Source organism: Wolffia australiana, chromosome 9 (genome assembly GCF_029677425.1).
Source record: "Wolffia australiana isolate 7733 chromosome 9, ASM2967742v1".
Taxonomy (NCBI): domain Eukaryota; kingdom Viridiplantae; phylum Streptophyta; class Magnoliopsida; order Alismatales; family Araceae; genus Wolffia; species Wolffia australiana.
The window spans coordinates 3,363,599-3,381,919 of record NC_135843.1 but is presented as its reverse complement, the minus strand read 5'-3'; the positions used below and the strand labels follow the sequence as shown (position 1 = coordinate 3,381,919).

The following is an 18,321-nucleotide window of genomic DNA, read 5'->3' as shown; positions in this document are numbered from 1 at the left end:
ATAATAAGCGGTGTGTATTTTCCAAACCCTATGGCTGCCTATTATACATAACATGAGTTTTAATTAAAAATTGCAATATCAATCAAGTTTGAAAAAAATATCCAACTGACCCAAAATACATAATTATTTGAAAAAATGCATATGACGTATTTTTCACTTGCACCTCGTTTAAGTGCCCAACAAAAGTAAATATCTAATTTTCCCCCCAGGTTGGGGTATTTAGTAAAACGTTCTCTTCTTTTTAGCAGAAGCTTGAAAAATATCTGTCAAGTTTGAAAAAAAATCCAACTGACCCCAACACATATGCATTTTTCAATAGGACCTTGGTAACATTGAGGAGTCAGCCAACTCGGTCTCTCGTTTGGAACTTAATCAAGATTAGTTAGAAATAAACAATAAATATTATATACTCGTAAGAGATTTAGCAAATAGGATTCAATATGGGTTCAAAGATAGAATAGGATTAAAGATATTGGGTCAGGATTAAATATTAGATAGGAACGGCTGAGATTAACTTAGATATATACATTATAACAGATGGGTCTACTGAGCATATCAACGGCTGAGATCGGTGCACTCCCACCGTTATAACGGTCAAGATTAAATCATAATTTCAAATGTATATACCCGTTGTAAACCGTTACAATGGATATATAAATAAAACATAAAGTTTCTATTTATAACTATCTATATGTTATTATAAATACACAACCAATGTAAGATTTAAATTTGTGGGAACACAAAGATCTCTCAACCATTCTTCTTGTTCCTCTACTTTCTTCTTTCTTTCTCCTTCTTTCCTTCTTCTATCTCTCTTTTCTTTCTTCAAGATTCGAAAGATTCTTAATAAAAGCTGGCATTCTGGTGGGTTCAACCCCACCATAAACACGAGCCGTTTATCGTCTATCCAGACCATCTGGATTCGGGACTGGCCAGTAGTGGTCCGATTCCCACGAGGGAGCATCGGACTCACACACACGTTCCATAATAGCACGATTTCCTTGAGCCATTTTCTGACCTCTGTCAATGAGAGTATAAACTCTCCAGACGTCGTCCTTCTCGAAACAATTTGTGTGAATCTTATCCCACATTTGCTTCGTAGTACCCAAGTAGAGGAAGGAAGGCTTCCTCGGCGTCTCATTCCAGTTCACGAGATGTTCTACTCGAGCACGTAGCCTTGAGCGTCAACAAGACACACAAGCAGCCATTGATAGATACTCTTACCAGGGGCAAAAGATGTAAAATCCTCATAATCCTGTCCATCTTAAGTTAATCCAAAACTTGGAGGGTAGTATTTTGCTCCACCGTGGAAATTGACGGCGGGATTTGACGGGATTTGACAGCTGACTCAGCTGATGACGATCAGCAGCATAAGATGATCAACAGCAGTACAAAGAAAGACAAACCTTGAGCCAACAGCCAAGGTGGACCCACTAATAAATGGGGATAAAGGAAATAAGGACTGGAGCTTATTCTTTCACCCTGGGAGGTATTCAAAAAGAAATAAGATATCATTACCAGGAAAAAATCATAGATTACGTAAATATTTAACACAAACATCAAAATGGGCAGTTTTCATCCCTAGGAAAAAAGAAAGGCAAAGGGAGGAGAGAAAAACAGCCACCTGATACTGTCGGGAAGAACAAAGCTGCAAGCTAGCAACTGTCCATTGGGGCTTCAGCTCCACCTGTGGCGTTGACCCTCTGCTGGCCTATCAGGCCAGCCCTGAAGACAAACTCCCCAGGGTTTCCCTTAGCAGAAGCACGGTCAAAGATGGACGTTGACTGTGTCTGGAAGGACGGGGACGGTGGCACGGTGACGGAGGCGACAACAGCGGAAGCGGGATTTATTAGTCTAGGGACTCCGAAGCCGAAGGTCTGGTGTGGACTGAACAACTTCTGCTCATAGTCCAGCAATTGCTGATAAACAGCTGCAGAAGGTCAACTTGGATTTGGTTACCATGCAGAGTTTCAAGAACCTCTCCGGTGCATTTAAGTCTAGTTTTCTTGTTAGGGTTTACGGTTTAGGGTTTAACATCAAGGAAAGTCAGACAATGCGACTGGATTAGGGTTGGCGGCGGGTCACAGAAAAAGGAAATGAATCGATGAGAAATTTATAGCTGCGGGATTCAAGTTAAGATTTATAACTTAGGGGGTTTACGATCACAGAAAAATGGTGTGGACTAATGCTTTTTTTTAAGATTGTTGATGATTCAAGCAGCATAGTTTGATTTTGAAAAAAAAATAACATACCTGGAAACAAGTCAACGGAAGGTCTCCTCTCCTTCACCCAATTTAGACTGTAGTCAAGTCTCCATCCCTTGCTCCTCATCAAGTATGCGATTACAATAGCAGGCGACCTGTATTTATCGTAGATTAGGTTAGTTCATAAGAAAGGCACTGATGGCGAACGAGTAGATGCTGCAAAAGGGAGTGAAGACTGTTGACATTATGGCCCCTCTCTTTATTCTATCCTTTCTCTAATTAGCCCATTAGGGCTTCCTATATAAACACTTGTAGTCTCCCTTCTTTACGATTGAGATTTTATTTTCTCTTGTTCATAAAGACGCTATACGTAAAAAGGAAGAGGCTTGTAATATGGAAGAGGCAAATAGAGTTTTTGCACATTTCAGAATCATCAAACGACAACATTCTAGCAGTAAACTATTCTAAATTCGTGTTTAATCAGATAAAGATTCACCTGCTTCTTCCGGACATACAGTGAACAAGAACGCGGGCCTTGTCCCTCTCACATTGCTCTGCAGGAAATTAATGAATGATAATTTAATAACGAATTAATGACTACTAATGGGATAATAATGAGTACAAAATGTATGGTAATGAAAAAAGTTAGTTATAAGAAGGATCGATACCAAGAAAAAGGAAGGCATCATCAAATGGCAAGACCTTGTCATCTTGGAGGCAGTGGTATGTGAAGGAGTTCTTGTATAAGTTCTGGCATGCAGGGACTGTCTGCATGGATTTAACTGAACATAATAAGAAACTTGACAACAAAAAATAATAGCGGGAAAGTGAAATGCATAGAATCCAAAGTCTGATATTATTCACTACTTCTAATTGTTTGTACTAAAAATTTAAGGTTTTAAATTTTTGGATCCATCTACCATTGATAGTGTGCCAAATAATTGAATGATGAAATTGAAATGATATGGAAGGTTTTATTTTGAAGAATGATATGGAAGGTGTTCAGCTGAAGATATAACATCAGAGATGCGAAATTAATTTACTTTCAATGTGCGGTAATACCATTTTCCCTCGTTCTCTAGATACTATTAACTTTTAAGATAAAGTGGAAGAATAAAGTCGTTAAAAGTACGTCTGAAAGGGCATCAAGATGATCTCGAGTAAAAGCTGGACAAGATCCAAGAGCACAACAAATGTCATCTAATAACCTCAAAATATTCAACAGGACATTTTTTTGTCTTTTTTCTTTTAGAAAACTTCAACTGGACATTTTAGTGACGATTTTCGAGAATTATAGACAAAAAATTTGATAGCCCCAGCTGATACGGCTTATTTTGTGCTAAACCAAATTCCAAAAAAAATGCTCTGATTCTTTCTTTCTGCGTTTATGCCAGAAGGCAGAGGATAGTGGATTTAGTTTAAAGTTAGCTACAACGATGGAAATCATCACTAGTTTCCGTTATTAGATTTACCCTGATATTTCATTCCGAAGCCTGAATCTTAGTAAGAAATCAAGAAACCTCCCCTTTTATCCTATTTTTCATTATTCAAGAAACCTTCATCACTTCTCTTTCTTAGACTCATTCTCATATTCCATTCCGAATACTGATTCTTAGTCAGAAACAATAAGTCTCCTTTATTGGATCTTATTTTTCATGATTCAAGATACCATTTCATTGCGGATTCAATAAAGTGATACAATTCATCCCTGATCATGAATCTTAATCATACTTTAAACACAAAAGTATAAGTAATCTTAATACCAAAAGTTGACAAAATTTTGTGACCACGAAAGGTAGATACTAAATGATTCCTTCATTGGACAATGTTGGATCCGTGAACTGTTCTTCGTATCTGCGAGAACTCACAGAGCTTTGCAAAGATCTGTTCATTCAGAGATTAAACCAAGGCTTTCTGTCTAGATTCATCATTTAAAAATGACACCGAATCGATCGAAAAAATAAAGAATAATCCAAAGTCTAATAACCATGTTTCGATTCACCAATCAAGGAAAAATGCAGAAAATCCTCCTGACGGGAAAAAAATGCTGATTAAAATAAAGGATAAAACAAATTTCCAGGGAAATTGACGCATTGAGTACGCGGGAGATGCCCCGAGTTTGAAGTCAAAAAGGATAGCGTATCGATCAAGCCAATAAAAAAAAGAAGTAATCGAAACTGTCTAATTAAAACGTTTCGGTTCACCAATCGAGCTAAAATGCGGATAAAAATGAAGGGAAATTCAAGTTGCAAGATAACCTAACTCGCATGAAGTACGCTCTGTGTTCAGAGACGAAAACGATGCCGATCAAATCGAAAAAACCATAACCAAATGCCTGCTTGAGCTTCTTTCTAAATTTTTTTTGAAACCTTCAGCTTCTTTCTAATAAAAGATGAAATTTTCACAAGGAGCTAAAATGAGGATATAAATGAAGGAAAATTCAAACTTCCAAAGAAATTAACTCACATTGAGAACGCGAGAGATGCCCTGAGTTCTCAGCAGCTCTCCTCTACAAGCGTTGTCGTAGCTCCCAAGATAAAGAAAGTCTTTCCAGATCTCGCTGGGAAACGCGCTGCTCACCGCCGTGACCGCCGTCCTCTCCGCAGAAACCGTCGGCCGGTGGCCGCAGATACCGCAAACCTCCGCTTCGTCGTGATAATGCCCGCAGACGCCGCACGGATTCTCCCTCTCCCTCTTCCTCATCGCAGAACCGCTAATCCGAACAATTCAACGAACAATCGAATCAAATTGCAAGGATCGTAGTAATTACTCGATGAAAAACGCCATCGACGATCTTGCAACGAAGTTTCCGCTCTTTTTTCCTCCGATCGACGATCTCGCGATCGTCCCCCTCTCCGAAATCGGGCGATCTCTGGAAAAAAGTTAAAAGGAGTGGAATATCTGGTATTTATAGTGTATTTTTCCCGCCTCTTGATCGACCGGCTCAGAGCCCGCCACGTCATCAAACCTGAATCTCTCGGTTGTCTTCCCGCCACCTCAGCTCCGCTCGCACATTAATTATTTCTCGTATCTATCGCAACCAGAAATCTCTTAATTTCCCAAGTTTTCAGTATTTTTTTAGTATAGTTTCTCATGAAATCTACTTTACATTCCTTCAAATGATAACAAAATGATAATTATGTAACTTCTTTTTAATCGTGTAATTAATATTTAAAAATAATCTGATGCTCGTGTCTGACATCCGAAATCGGCATCCAAACCTCAAGGCGGTAGCGAATTACAGTTAGTGTTTGCCCGACCCAACCCTGATATGGGATGACGAGATAGGTGCAAATATTTTATTTTTTTTTAATAAAGTGCGGCAGACCACCCGGAAACCGGTGGTCCAAGGGGCAAATATTGTATCACATACCAGAAATAGAAAATCCTATATCTATTGCTAAAATACTGATGTCTGATATTTGACATCAGATGTCTTCGTCTCAGGAGTTGGATGATGATATTGAATATTTGGTTTCTGTTATTGGTTTTTCATGTCAGATGTATAAAATTTATATTATTTTGATAATTCTTCCGCATACTAATAGATATGTGTAATCAAGTCCGAGGACTTGTATTCATCTTCTCTGTGTTAGTAATATTAATGAGGTAAACAGGTTGAAATTGTAAGAGGAATATCAGAATTCGTGCCGGATGTTTATTATTGTGTCCCAGCCAAAAAATGGGTTTGATTCTGTGATCTTCAGACCCATTTAGAAATAATTTATACTGTTATCTTATAATTTTAAAATTGGGACAATGGGTCTTTAGATTTTATATTGGTATCCGATATATATGTTGGAATACCCGATTAATAGATTTTGATATCCGATATCCAGATATCAGATTCCGATATCTACGACTATTTTCTGTCATGTCCCAGACCCTGTGATAATTATCCCGGTATCCAATTTTGGGCTGAATTCCAAAATATGTCCCATATCGAGAAGGACATCGTTAGTGGATATTGATTCTATTGGAACAGAAATTTGGGACTAATATCAAAATTGAATATTGGTGCTGTATGAACCAATATTTGAGATGTATATCGATATCTGATATCTGTGTAGGAACAAATATTCAGACAGAATTTGATACCGGATATTAGTACTGTGCGAACAAATATTTGAGACAGATATCAATATCAGATATTGGTACTTTAGTAACCAATATCATTGTCAGATATCATCCTCCGGGATGTGCTAATGCTATGCCACCATAGCTATTTAGCACATGATGTAATTACCCCTTGTCATTGATTACAAACTTACATCTGAATATTTATTGGTAGGCTAATTTCTCTAATATTATGTTAATATATGCCTTATTACATATTATATTAGGTCATTCAAATGAAAAAAAAACAAAGCCTTGTTGGTTCCACCCAATCAATTATAGAAATCCCCGTAAATATTTTTATTTATTATTTGTTAGATAGATTATCGAAAAGTAGTTTCACAGTTCATCTCAACTGGTAAAATATGAAAATTTCCTGTTTATTCTACTCATGGAGCTTCATGAAATTAATTATATATAAAAAAATTAATAGAGATAGGCTTTCTAATGGGCCTTTAATAGCCAATAATCTTCTTTTTTTTCTTATTTGTATCGTTTTCCGTGAGGTGCAAGTAAAATTTGGGGAAGCGAGGTTGAGCGCGGGAGCGAAGGGAACAAGGCGAGTTCGTCGATCGATTCTCATATCTGAAGTGTTGCTAACCGATTTTCGACGATATTGAGCTTAATACGTCGTCGGTGATACAGGTTTGCGTGATTGTTTAAAAAATTTCGCGTTCTTTCCCTCTTTATTTGGTTCTCCCCTAGGTTGATAGAACGCTGCTCTGGGTAATCTTTCATTATAGAGAACGACGGAAGCTTTCGACGCAGCGCGTTTCCTTGATTTTGCAATATAACTGATGATTTGATCGTTTTTAGCGCGTTCCGATGAATTAGCCGGCGAGTTAAATATGGCTTTTTTATGATTATATTAGTTATGAATATTTGGGATCTTCATATCTGCAGGCTTTAAAATCAACTCGAGTTCATCTTTTTCTGCGGTGGAAAATGGGAGATTCAATCGACTTCACATTTTACCAGGCAAGCTTTTAATATACATTATCATCCGTGCTTTTCACCTGATCTTTTATCGTTACATCCAAAAATTCTTGCAAATGTGTTTTCCCTCCCTCGGAAATTTCAAATTATTAGGGTAATGGGTTCTTCTCTCACCAAAAACGTCCCTCTCGGAATGAAAACGAAATCCCTTACAATTCTCTGCGATTGAAATCATTTTTGTTTAATTTTATCCAATAGCTAGGGGGTGTTGTTTCAAATTAACTCTCCCTGTAACGTAATTTGCCTTCACGAATAAACTATCTCATTTTATGCTGCCAACAATGCTATGATGACTAGAATTTCATTAATTTCAGTATAAACTAATTCTTTATTATCTTGCGTTCTAGGTTGGTGACGCATCAAATGTGACCCTTTCTGGAACGGATGATTCGGAGGGCAGAAGTAGTATCAAGATCAATTACCCAGATGATTTATCTGATAAGGATAAATTAGATAATGCTGGCTCAACTACCCCTCTCGAAAAACCGGCAACCGAAGATCCGATTACAGCTGCTAGACAGCCAATCAAGAGATCTAAAGTCCCATTTGAGAAAGGATACAGCCAGATGGACTGGTTAAAGCTCACACGCACACATCCTGATCTGGCAGGTATTATTCTATCTCTTCACTATGTCTTTATCTATGACCATACTATTAGTTTTTGCTGACGATGACGAGTTCGTCATCTATGAGGGACGATGACTAGTCTCCCTTGTCATCATCCTCGGCTGTGGCCAGAACGACCGGGATGAAATCATCATCGTCATCATCATCGTAGGCAGCGATAAACGATGAGGATGATGATGACGACGACTTGTCACTCATCATCGTCATCTGAAAGAGTAAAACGAGAGAAAGTGATGAGGACGATGAGGAGTCGTGATCGTCATCATCAACAATTTTCTGGCAAAGGATGGTGGTGAACTCGTCATCATCTCGACAAAGAGTAATGAAGAGGACGATTATGACGCATCATTGTCTCATCTTCACCTGCTGTGATGGCAATCCATATGTGCTGCTGATGATCAGGATTGAGTACTTTCCGGAATGAATATTTTCTAGGTTAGTATTAAGAAAATCTATAACGTCAGATGCAATTTCCAGATAATCTACGTAATCATGTAAATAGAAAAATAATTAATTTGAAGTAGAAAATGAAACGGTAAGATATGAGATATGTACTAGGGTAGTAACAATGAAAAGGTATAATAATAATGAGAGGGTAATGTAGTTATCGGAATAAGAATAAGTCTAAGATCTCTATGAAAAAAATAAATAAGTAGAAGTAAACAATAGTTAAAATAGTTTAAGGAATAATTGTTAATAATTAGTGTGAGAATATACTGGAACAAGCACTTCAATCCTTGCAGTCTTCGTCAAACTGGATCAAAATTATGGTTCTTCCCAACATTGTTTTCTTTCTGCAGTATTCTTATTTAGGCTGTCTGAAAATGGATTGTTATTTTTTGTGATTGACTTTAAATCATATTCTATTTAATTTAGGACTGAAGGGAAGAACAAACAGACGACTCATCTCTATGGATGAAGTTAAGCAGCACAAGTCGGGGAGCTCTATTTGGACTGTTCTAAAAGGCCGAGTCTATAATATCTCTCCCTACATGAAATTCCATCCTGGAGGTATACCCTTTTATTTATTTAATGGAGTTGATATCTTTTTTTTCTTGATTTTTATACTTTATATAAGGTGGCTCGTATAGTGATTGAAGGAAGATTGGGGAATTTTCAAGGCTTCTTAGTTTCCCCCCTAAATGACTTGTATATTCAAATATCTCGACTGGACTGAGTAGAATTATCGTCTATTTTTTCTTCTCTCTTAGAAGAAATCAGACCAATTCGACATATCTATCTTTTGATCATATCTTAGATTAATGTAATTGATCATAATTGATCCTAGATAGATTAAGATGACAATATCTTAAATTTGATCAAGGCAGGGGATTAAGATGACTTTTTTCCACATCATTTTATTTTTAATTTGCATCAATCAAATCGTTCGAGGGTGGATGGATCAAAATTGATTGAATATATAACTTATCTATCAGAATTGTGCCAATCCCTTACCAGTTGCTCTTCGTCGAACAATTTTTCCCTAGATACTCTTCAAGAATAATTGGTGTCCCCCTTCTGGCATAACCATGTCCAGCTTAAGATTTTTTATGGATAGATTGTTCTTTTAACAAAGAAGAAGAAGCCCATGACTCTTACTTAATTTTTCTGTGGACAGGGGTTGATTTGCTTATGAAGGCTGCTGGAAGAGATTGCACTGCCCTGTTTAGTATCCTTGAAATACTTAAACTGCATTTACCAAACTCCGTAAACTGCTTTAACAGATCAAATTTTTTCCTCCAGAATCAAATTAGAAACCTTAACCATGTTAAAGATAAGTATCATGCTTGGGTGAATGCAGAGTTCATGCTAGAGAAATGCTTAGTGGGCTTCCTGGATGAGAAACAATGATTAAGCACCAAGGGGATATCCTATTTATTAGATAATGATCTCCTGCTAATAATGCACATAATTTTGTAATAAATTTTGATTTTATGTCGGCTGTCATATAATTCATTTAAAATATTTATTACATTAGAGCCCGAACATGTAGAAAAACATGTTTACTTACAGTGTCTACCAGAGGTGGTATATCAGTTGAACTTGTGCAACTTGAGTTGCGCTAAATTCATCTTTTTTTTTATGTAGACAGTGTCTATCAGTAGAATGCAAGGTGTATGGAAGAAAAAACAAAATTTACCTCATGTGATTTAATTTTACTCATTGACTCTAATATTTCACCCTTCATTGACTTAGCCTGGATAGAGAATGTATGTTTAATGATGTTACCATTAATTAATACATTTCTGAGCATGCAGTATGTTGAGTCAAGCTGATATGTTTGTCTATTGCTGGAAATTGTTTTCTTTACATTTTACCAGGACTCAGAGACTAGAGACTTAATTGAATTAAAATGCATTGGCTGTAAGTATGTGGGGTGGTCAACTTACCTTAAAGGGATTGCATAAGTTTGGTCCTATGAAGAACTCATATTTAGAAGTGATCAGAAAACCTGTAAAGCAAGATAAATTACAATTAGGTAAGGTTCTAAGGACACTGACTATACCTGAGGGAGGTCAAAGATAATGAATGTCACAGTGGAGTTATTCTAGTTTGGAGTGTATGTTATCCAGTCCAAGAGGAATGCTTCCTTGCTTCTGGCTGACTTTTGGAGAGAATGCACAAAGGTATGATTTCACAGCCTCCTGGGCCACACTACTTTCTTGGAAATACATTGAGCTTGTTTCACCATTATCCATATTACTTGAGATACCTTAAGTTCTCATGTGATTTGTCAATTTGTTTGGATAACATATTCATCCAACCTTGCATATCAACCTGTGAAATCAGATTGTGTCCAGTGGTCATACTTCATCAGTTCTCACTTTTGACCAAAATATCACAAACTACAATTACTACATCAAATTAATGTGTATGCAATCATTGTAAAACAATTCCTTCTATCTTTTGATAAAAACTTATGAATACTCATTTTTCCATGACCGTGGGAGATAAAAACTTTTGAATACTCATTTTTCCTTCTATCTTTCAATGATCATTTCCAATTAATTATGGTCAAATAGGATCTAAGCTTTATACATAATAATATTAGGGAATACAGTTTGTGGTCATGATACCTAGATATTTGGTAGATAGGGAATCATATTATGTTAGAGTATGCTCGCTAGGCCCATCCAGCCCATTGTGGACTTTTTCTACCCAAATCCCAATTCTTGTTCCACTATTTCCACATTATTCTCCCTCAATATCTTCCCTTCCATTTTATATAAACATATGTTCCCTTTTTCAACATGGCATCTAAGAATTATGTTTTCTCCTCTTGTGTACCGCCTCCTTCATCGTTGGCCAATCCCCTGTTCGACGGCAGCTTGCTTTCTTTTCCTTCATTTGTAATTGATGGATATTATGTGGCCATCAAGCCAATCAAACTTCCATATTTTATTTAAGTATATTGAATGAAATATTTAATCATTATTGTTCTCGTGTGATTTTTATAATGAAATTCATAAATACATGTGATGACCTACTAGATTTTGATGAGATTATAACATAATAATCACGAGTCTTTATACACATATTTTAAATATTCCTATTTGATGGATAGTTGAGATGGAGATTGAAGTTACGGATATAACAACACTAATGATCATACTTACATGATAAGTATGGGTGATCGTGTGTAGTGTAGAAACATCAAGGACAGATAGTGGGTGCTCTTTCAAAAAAGACTTCACTGAATTGATCCATATGAACCTTCAATGATATTTTACCTAAATGTCAATTAACTCAATTCATGTCGTTGTTGTATAAGGGATATGTTGACCTAAGACACCAATGACATCTCATCGATAGAGGACTATGTTTTGATATAGAGTGTAAGTCTCTAACCATGGGATTCAAAAAATTATTAGCTCTGATATAATCAGAACTACAAGAAGATGATTGAGTGGTCCGTCCACAATATAGGAGAGATTGACTCTAGGAAAACTCGAGGAATCTGTGGCCGAGTTATTGAGGATCTTGGAGAAGGTGTTCTCCAAGATCTCTGTTACGCATCAATACTAACTAAATGATGAATTAGAGTTTCATGATTAACCATATCCTATGTTTCATGAATAATGCACCAATTCATATACAGTAACCAATGACGGACCAGGTTCCATAAGATACTTCAAATAATACTCTATAGAGCACAAGGTCTTGTTTGGCACCACACGGGTTTGAAACTTAACCTATTTATTGGGTTAAACTAATCTTTGATTAATTAATCTATATTATGATATAGTTAAATAATAAGTTTGGTCAATAAATATTATTAGGCCTTTGAATTTATTTATTTGATTGATAAATGGGCGTAGAGGTTCACACACATAAGACTAAATAAAGATATGCTTATACTTATAATAAGGATTTTTGTAAAACAATATTAATACGTATAAATAAAGGGAACTCATTCCGGTGCCCATGCCAGTCAAATATGGGCATCCTCCCTTTTTATTTCTCTATTTTATCCAATCATTACTCAAGAACTCCTTGATGGTGAGAAGTTTTATGAGGTCTATAAGAATAGTTGGTGAGGGAGATCTAACAATCTTCTAGGTATGTGGATACTTCTAGATGTAGGGCAAGTCAAAAACTTGAAGAAACTCTCCCACAAAGTAGGTCAAGGGTGTAAAAAATACCCCACAAAGTGCTCTATTTGTGATATGTTTAAGAGATCAAACGTGAATTGATCTTTAGCTTCCACTATATTGAATTTGCTTTTCATGCACTAAACCATAGCCCCATAACGCAACATATATCTCGTCTATAGTGTCACCTTCAACACCTTCTCTGATGTCTCCACTTGTTGCGGCCACCCCCTCATCGTGCGTAACCACCAGCACGTGCCTCCACATGCTGTCACCTCCACTCGCCAATGTGTGCATGCTTCTTATGTGCCCCAGCACAAAGGTCCCCCCAACCATCCCCATGTGCTGACACTCTTGCACCCTCACAGAGCACCGCGAGTCACCTTCCAGCGCCTTGTGTGGCCCTTCCTGGCCCCATGCTCTCTCGTGCGCCCTACACAATGCCCACGAACACTCCCCCCTCCCAAAGTGGTATCATCTCCCACTAATCCCAATCTATGGATCTGATGGGAAAATCCTCAATGTCTCAAGTGTCTCCTCCCCTAGCTCTTTAGTAGAGTGTCACTCTTCCTCCAATTAGGTAGACTACTGCATGACACTCCATCATGACACAATTCTCTTGACCACCATATGTATTTAGGGAATATACTTATGCGTTGTGCACATCTAGATTCGAGCACTTCTTGACATCCCATGATATACTCCATTATTTATTACTAAATATGCCCACATTTTCCTCCTAGTCTCAGCTCAACTCGATTACCATCACTCACATGCTTTAACACATCATGCAGCCCATCGCTAAGCCTCTCGCTAGTATTTGTCATTTCCAACAACCATAGACAACACTAGTGAACACATACGCTAATCAGACAAATATTTGTGGAGATATTTGCATCCTTCATTGCATGCAATCAGGAGGATTCATCACATCCAACCCATTTTAGATGTCTTTGGGCCACGATTTATGTTTGGGCCATACATCAACCACCAACCATCGATCTTTGCATATGCAAGTGCTATCGCAAAGAGTTCTTTTACAAAATCTATCATAGTGGACGCCATCCATCAGTAGTCTCTTAGATTCACAACACATTTCTCTCTAGTGAATACACTCCTAATATATTTCACCCTTTTTGGTGGCAACAACGTCAACGCATCGACACCAGAAGCGCCACCACCGTCAACCGAAGTCAACGCCACTGCTAAGGACGCGCCGCCATCGTCACCGAACCAAGTCCACACGCCAGCATCAGACACGTCTCCACCCACGTACGACCCTTCACACGTCCTAACACGTCGCCAAAGGCAGATCCAGAACTTCCCCCTGACGTGACACAAAACCACGTCGCTCGTCTTTATTTTTATTTTTATTAACTGAATTTTCTCTTTCCTCCTAGGCCTATATGTATAGGTCAATGTTCCAAGAAACAGTTAGGCAAGTCATAATTCAAGAATTGAGTTTTCTTTTAACTCTTCTTGGAGGACTTGCCCTAGCCTCCCTCTCCCTCCCTCTTCTAGTTCGCCACCACCGTCGCCGTCGACACCGCCATGTCTCGCCCGCAACCGTCTCCGTTCCTCTCTCCCCCCTCCCTTTCTTCTTTCTTTCCTCTCCCTCTCCTTTCCCTTCTCTCTTTCTTTCCTTCTCCCTCTCACCACCTGCACCAGGACCTCCAGCGCAGGCCGCCCGCACCCGACGCCCAGCACAGGCCGCCCCGCTCAGGGCCGCTCGCGCCAAACGCCCTGCGCAGGCTTCCCCGCTTAGGGCCGCCCACGCCAAACGCCCTGCGTAGGCCGGCCGCCCTCAGGGCTGCCTGTGCCGAACGCCCAACGCAGGCCGCCCCTCCCAGGGCTGCCCGCGCCAAACGCCCAACGCAGAACGCCCCTCTCAGGGCCGCCCGCGTCGAACGCCCTGCACAGGCCGCCCCTCTCTAGGCTGCCCACGCCTAAGGCCCAGCGCAGGCTGCCCCTCTCAAGGCTGCCCGCGCCGAACGCCCAGCGTAGGCCGCCCCCTCTCAGGGCCGCCCGCGCCGAACGCCTAGCGCCGGCCGCCCCTGCCAAGGGCCGCCCGGGCCGAATGCCCTGCGCAGATCGCCCGCGCCAGACGCCGGCTCCGGCCACCCTGCTAAGGGCTGCCCACGCCCGACGCCTAGCGCAGGCCGCCCCGCTCAGGGCTGACCATACCGAAAGCCCCAGCGCAGGCTGCCCCTCTCAGGGTCGCCCGCGTCCGACGCCCAGAGCCGGCCACCCCGCGCCAACCACCCACGCAGGCTCCCGTGCACGTCTGTGTTCGCCAACACCCACGCACGACTGCATCTGCCTGCTCGTCTCTTCGTCCAAGTGCCCACACACGCCAAGCTACCCGGCCTGCTCATTCGACTCATTACCAGGGCCGATCAACGCGCGGAACACCCAAATATTTCGCCAGTCGGCCATACAACGCCCGGATCACCCAATCGCGTCACGATTTGAATTTCCCGCAGCCTCATCATGCACTACAGTGCTGAGGTATGCTTGAACTCCTTTAGTGTCGTGTGTTCTTCATCTAGTGTTCCACGAGGAATTCTTCCACCGCCGTCAGATTTGATTTGAATATCTCTTTCCTTCATCAAAATTCTTCCTTACGTGAGATTTCCCGCAAAGGTGAATTCGAGTATTGGATTCGGTGCTTGGCATCGTCGCGGTGGTTGAAGACAGTACTCCCGCCCTCGATGAGGAACGGGGCTGCACCACCATTATTTTATCGGTTTTAGGTTTTCGAATCCGATCGTGTGAATTTTGCGGTCTGTTTTATCCCTCTACCCAAACCCGTCCTGCATTCTCCACCATCATTGTCATACCCGTCTCCCTAGTCGTCTCTCCCCTAGTCGTCCTGCATCTTCAACCCGTCATCCTCATTCCCATCTCCCATAGTTGTCCTGCATCACTTTTTCAGTTTCTCTTCAACTACATGCACCCACATGCTAGCTCATGCCATCCTACCTAAGGAAATACATCCATTCCTTCTACAATGGCTGTATCCACTCATCGAGTGTCACATGACCCTCCTGCTTCAAGATCTAATTGTGCTCATTCACTGCTAGGGAAGAGTCACAAATCATTTTCTCCATACATCTATTGTCACAATAAAAATCATTCGTTTAGCAATTATTGGAAACAGTTCAGTAAGCCCAACATTACACAACCAGCTTTCCTACCGCCTTCACCAACTTCTTCACAGCCCTCCAGTGTCTTGTATGACTCTCCTCATCCTGTTGACCTGCGTTGAATATGAAGCACAACGCCAGCCATGTGGTGCCACGGCTCCTTCATCGGAAAATATTGCCTTACTTCCAACTTCTTCCATGTTAGGTACACACACTCTCATTGCATCTTCATCTTCACCATGAATTATTGACTTAGGGGCCTCCACTTATATGGCCAGCACACCCACCCTTTTTTCACCATACCAGCCTACTCCTAATCATTGTCATGTTACTGTTGTCGATGGTCAAACTTATTAAGAAGACATGTTAATAATGTTGTTACCGTGAGTATTCCTTGCATCCACGTTCTTGCAGTTCCCAAAGTTCCTGCTAACTTACTATCTATTGACATTATTATCCGAGCATCCTTTTTTGAGTTACGTTTTCTCTTTTCACTATATCTTCCAAGATCTCTATACCAGCAGATTATTAGCTTGGGGCATGAGAATGGACAAGGCATCTATCATCTAATTTTTTATGAACCTTATTTTGGTCTTCAGGCTCTTTTTGTTCCCTATATTTCCTCTTCATTTTTGTTGTGGCACATTTTTTTAGCACATCTTTGTTTTGAAACTCTTTAGAAAGCCTCGCCTTATCTTTCTCTTAATAATTTTATGTTTAAGTTGTATCAATCAGGTAAACACCATCATTCTTCATACTCGAGTTGAGATAGGAATCCATTTTATCACCATTTTGAACTCATTTACTATAATGTTTAGGCCCCCTCTAGTACTTTGTATGTATCAGGCCATCAGTACTACATTTGTTGACGACTACATTCAGGTGATTTGGGTCTATAATCTCAAAGATAGTACCTAAATTTACACCATAGTTAACTTTATTAGTTAGATCGTCACTCAATACTTTACTACACCCAAGATTTTTCATACTAACAATGCTTTTGATCACCCTTTTGATCTGGTTTAAGACTTGCCTTGCACCCTTTGTGCTTATTGTGGCATTCTTCATCAAACCACATGTCCATACATCCTATCAAAATGGTGTTACCAAACAAAAACTTCCCCAACTTTTTGACATTACTTGCTCACTAGTCATTAAGGTGAATGTTCCTCATTATTTATGCGCTGATTTCTTTTTTAAAACCACATAAATCTCACATCTTTCACCTGATTCTTCTTTTTTTAATTATCCAAGACCACTCTCCCTCTCCTAAAACTAGCCTTTGTTTTCCAAATACTCATTGCTGCGTGACATCAGCTGATATCACTTTTCATGATGAGTCTCTTTTTCTCCAACATTGACTCTTCCTTGACCTGTTGCATCATCACTACCTTTCTTTCCCCCTTTTGATGGGGGACCATCCAGCTTCTAAGGCCCACTTTGAACCAGTTCGTCGAGCGAGGGCTGATGTGCGAGATCTGACCTTCAAAGTACTCAGTCTCGTCAACGGTCCCCGGAGGTTTGACATTATCTATGACTTATTTTCCTTGCTTTGTAGGCCTTGTATGTGGGCTGTGTATGTGTTTGTGTTCATTTGTTTGCATGTACTTGGGCCATTGTACTGACCTACATGTTTGTGCACGTGTGAACCGGTTTGTTAGCATGTTTGTGGGCCTCTCTCCTAATAGGGGTTCCCAAGAATCCTTTATTTGGGTCTTTTCCCCTTTATTTCTAAGGAGGAAGGCCCATATTTACCCCCTATAAGAGGAGGGCCACCCATCAGAAGGGAGAAAAGAAACTGAGAGAAAAATGTGATCCCCTTTTGTGTTTTCATTATTTAGGTTTTCTTAGTTATTTTTAGGTTTTCTGAATATTTCTGAAAATGCCACTACAATTTTTGAGTTTGAAAAAAAAATCTCTGAAACCCTAATCCGCCATCGCTGCCATTCATCCCCGTCGTCGCCGGCACCACCTCACCCAATGCCACCAGCAGCTACCACTAACGCGGTCGTCCAGCCCGCGGGCACCGTCGCTCGCGGCTGCCCGCTCGTGGCTGCTCGCTCACAGCCGCCGATCACAGCTGCGCGCCTGCGGCCACCCACTCGCAACTGCCAATCGCGGGTGCTTGCTCACAGCCGCCGATCGCAGGTGCCCACTCAAGGCCGCCAATCACGACTGCCTGCTCGGGCTTGCCCATCGCGTGCACCAACCATGTCGTCACCTGGCCATGAGGCAGCCACTCGGCCAACCTGCGCGTGTCGTCGCCTGACCGTGTCGTCGCTTCGTTTCCCGACCACCACGCTGCCTCGCTCGACCTCCAGGCTGCTCGCTGGCAGCTAGTCTGGCCGCCAGGCTGCTTTCTTGGCTGCCAAGCCACCTACCCTGGTAGGCCACCCGCCTGGCCGCCCGTCCGGTTACCCAACCACTAGGCCACCCACCTAGCCACCAACCTGCGCTTGCCCCCTCATCAACTCCCGATGCCGCCGCTTAGACAGCACCTGCCGACGCCACTCGTCAGTGTCTGCTGCCATTGCTCGTTAGCGCTACCAGGATGCCGTCGTGCCAACCCGCGCTACCATGCCCACCAGCTCTGCCATGCCTACTCGTGTCACCGCACCTACCAATGCCACCGCCCCTACT

General features: G+C 40.8%; 2 protein-coding genes across 2 annotated transcripts; one reads left to right on the top strand and one right to left on the bottom strand.

Annotated features, from left to right (window-relative positions):
* Positions 1–654: 654 nt before the first annotated feature.
* IBR5 (indole-3-butyric acid response 5) lies at positions 655–5,094 on the bottom strand. Its single transcript, XM_078581068.1, has 6 exons — positions 4,671–5,094; positions 2,873–2,972; positions 2,701–2,758; positions 2,253–2,359; positions 1,625–1,930; positions 655–1,482 (listed from the first exon to the last, which is right to left on the bottom strand). Exons 1-5 carry the CDS (start codon positions 4,905–4,907, stop codon positions 1,656–1,658), a joined length of 777 nt encoding a protein of 258 aa, XP_078437194.1. The 5' UTR covers positions 4,908–5,094; the 3' UTR covers positions 655–1,482; positions 1,625–1,655.
* Positions 5,095–6,819: 1,725 nt separating this feature from the next.
* Positions 6,820–9,878, top strand: RLF (reduced lateral root formation). Its single transcript, XM_078581282.1, has 6 exons — positions 6,820–6,965; positions 7,224–7,298; positions 7,664–7,925; positions 8,820–8,954; positions 9,562–9,612; positions 9,718–9,878. The coding sequence occupies exons 2-6, from the start codon at positions 7,266–7,268 to the stop codon at positions 9,792–9,794; spliced, it is 558 nt and encodes a 185-aa protein (XP_078437408.1). The 5' UTR covers positions 6,820–6,965; positions 7,224–7,265; the 3' UTR covers positions 9,795–9,878.
* The last annotated feature ends 8,443 nt before the right edge of the window (positions 9,879–18,321 follow it).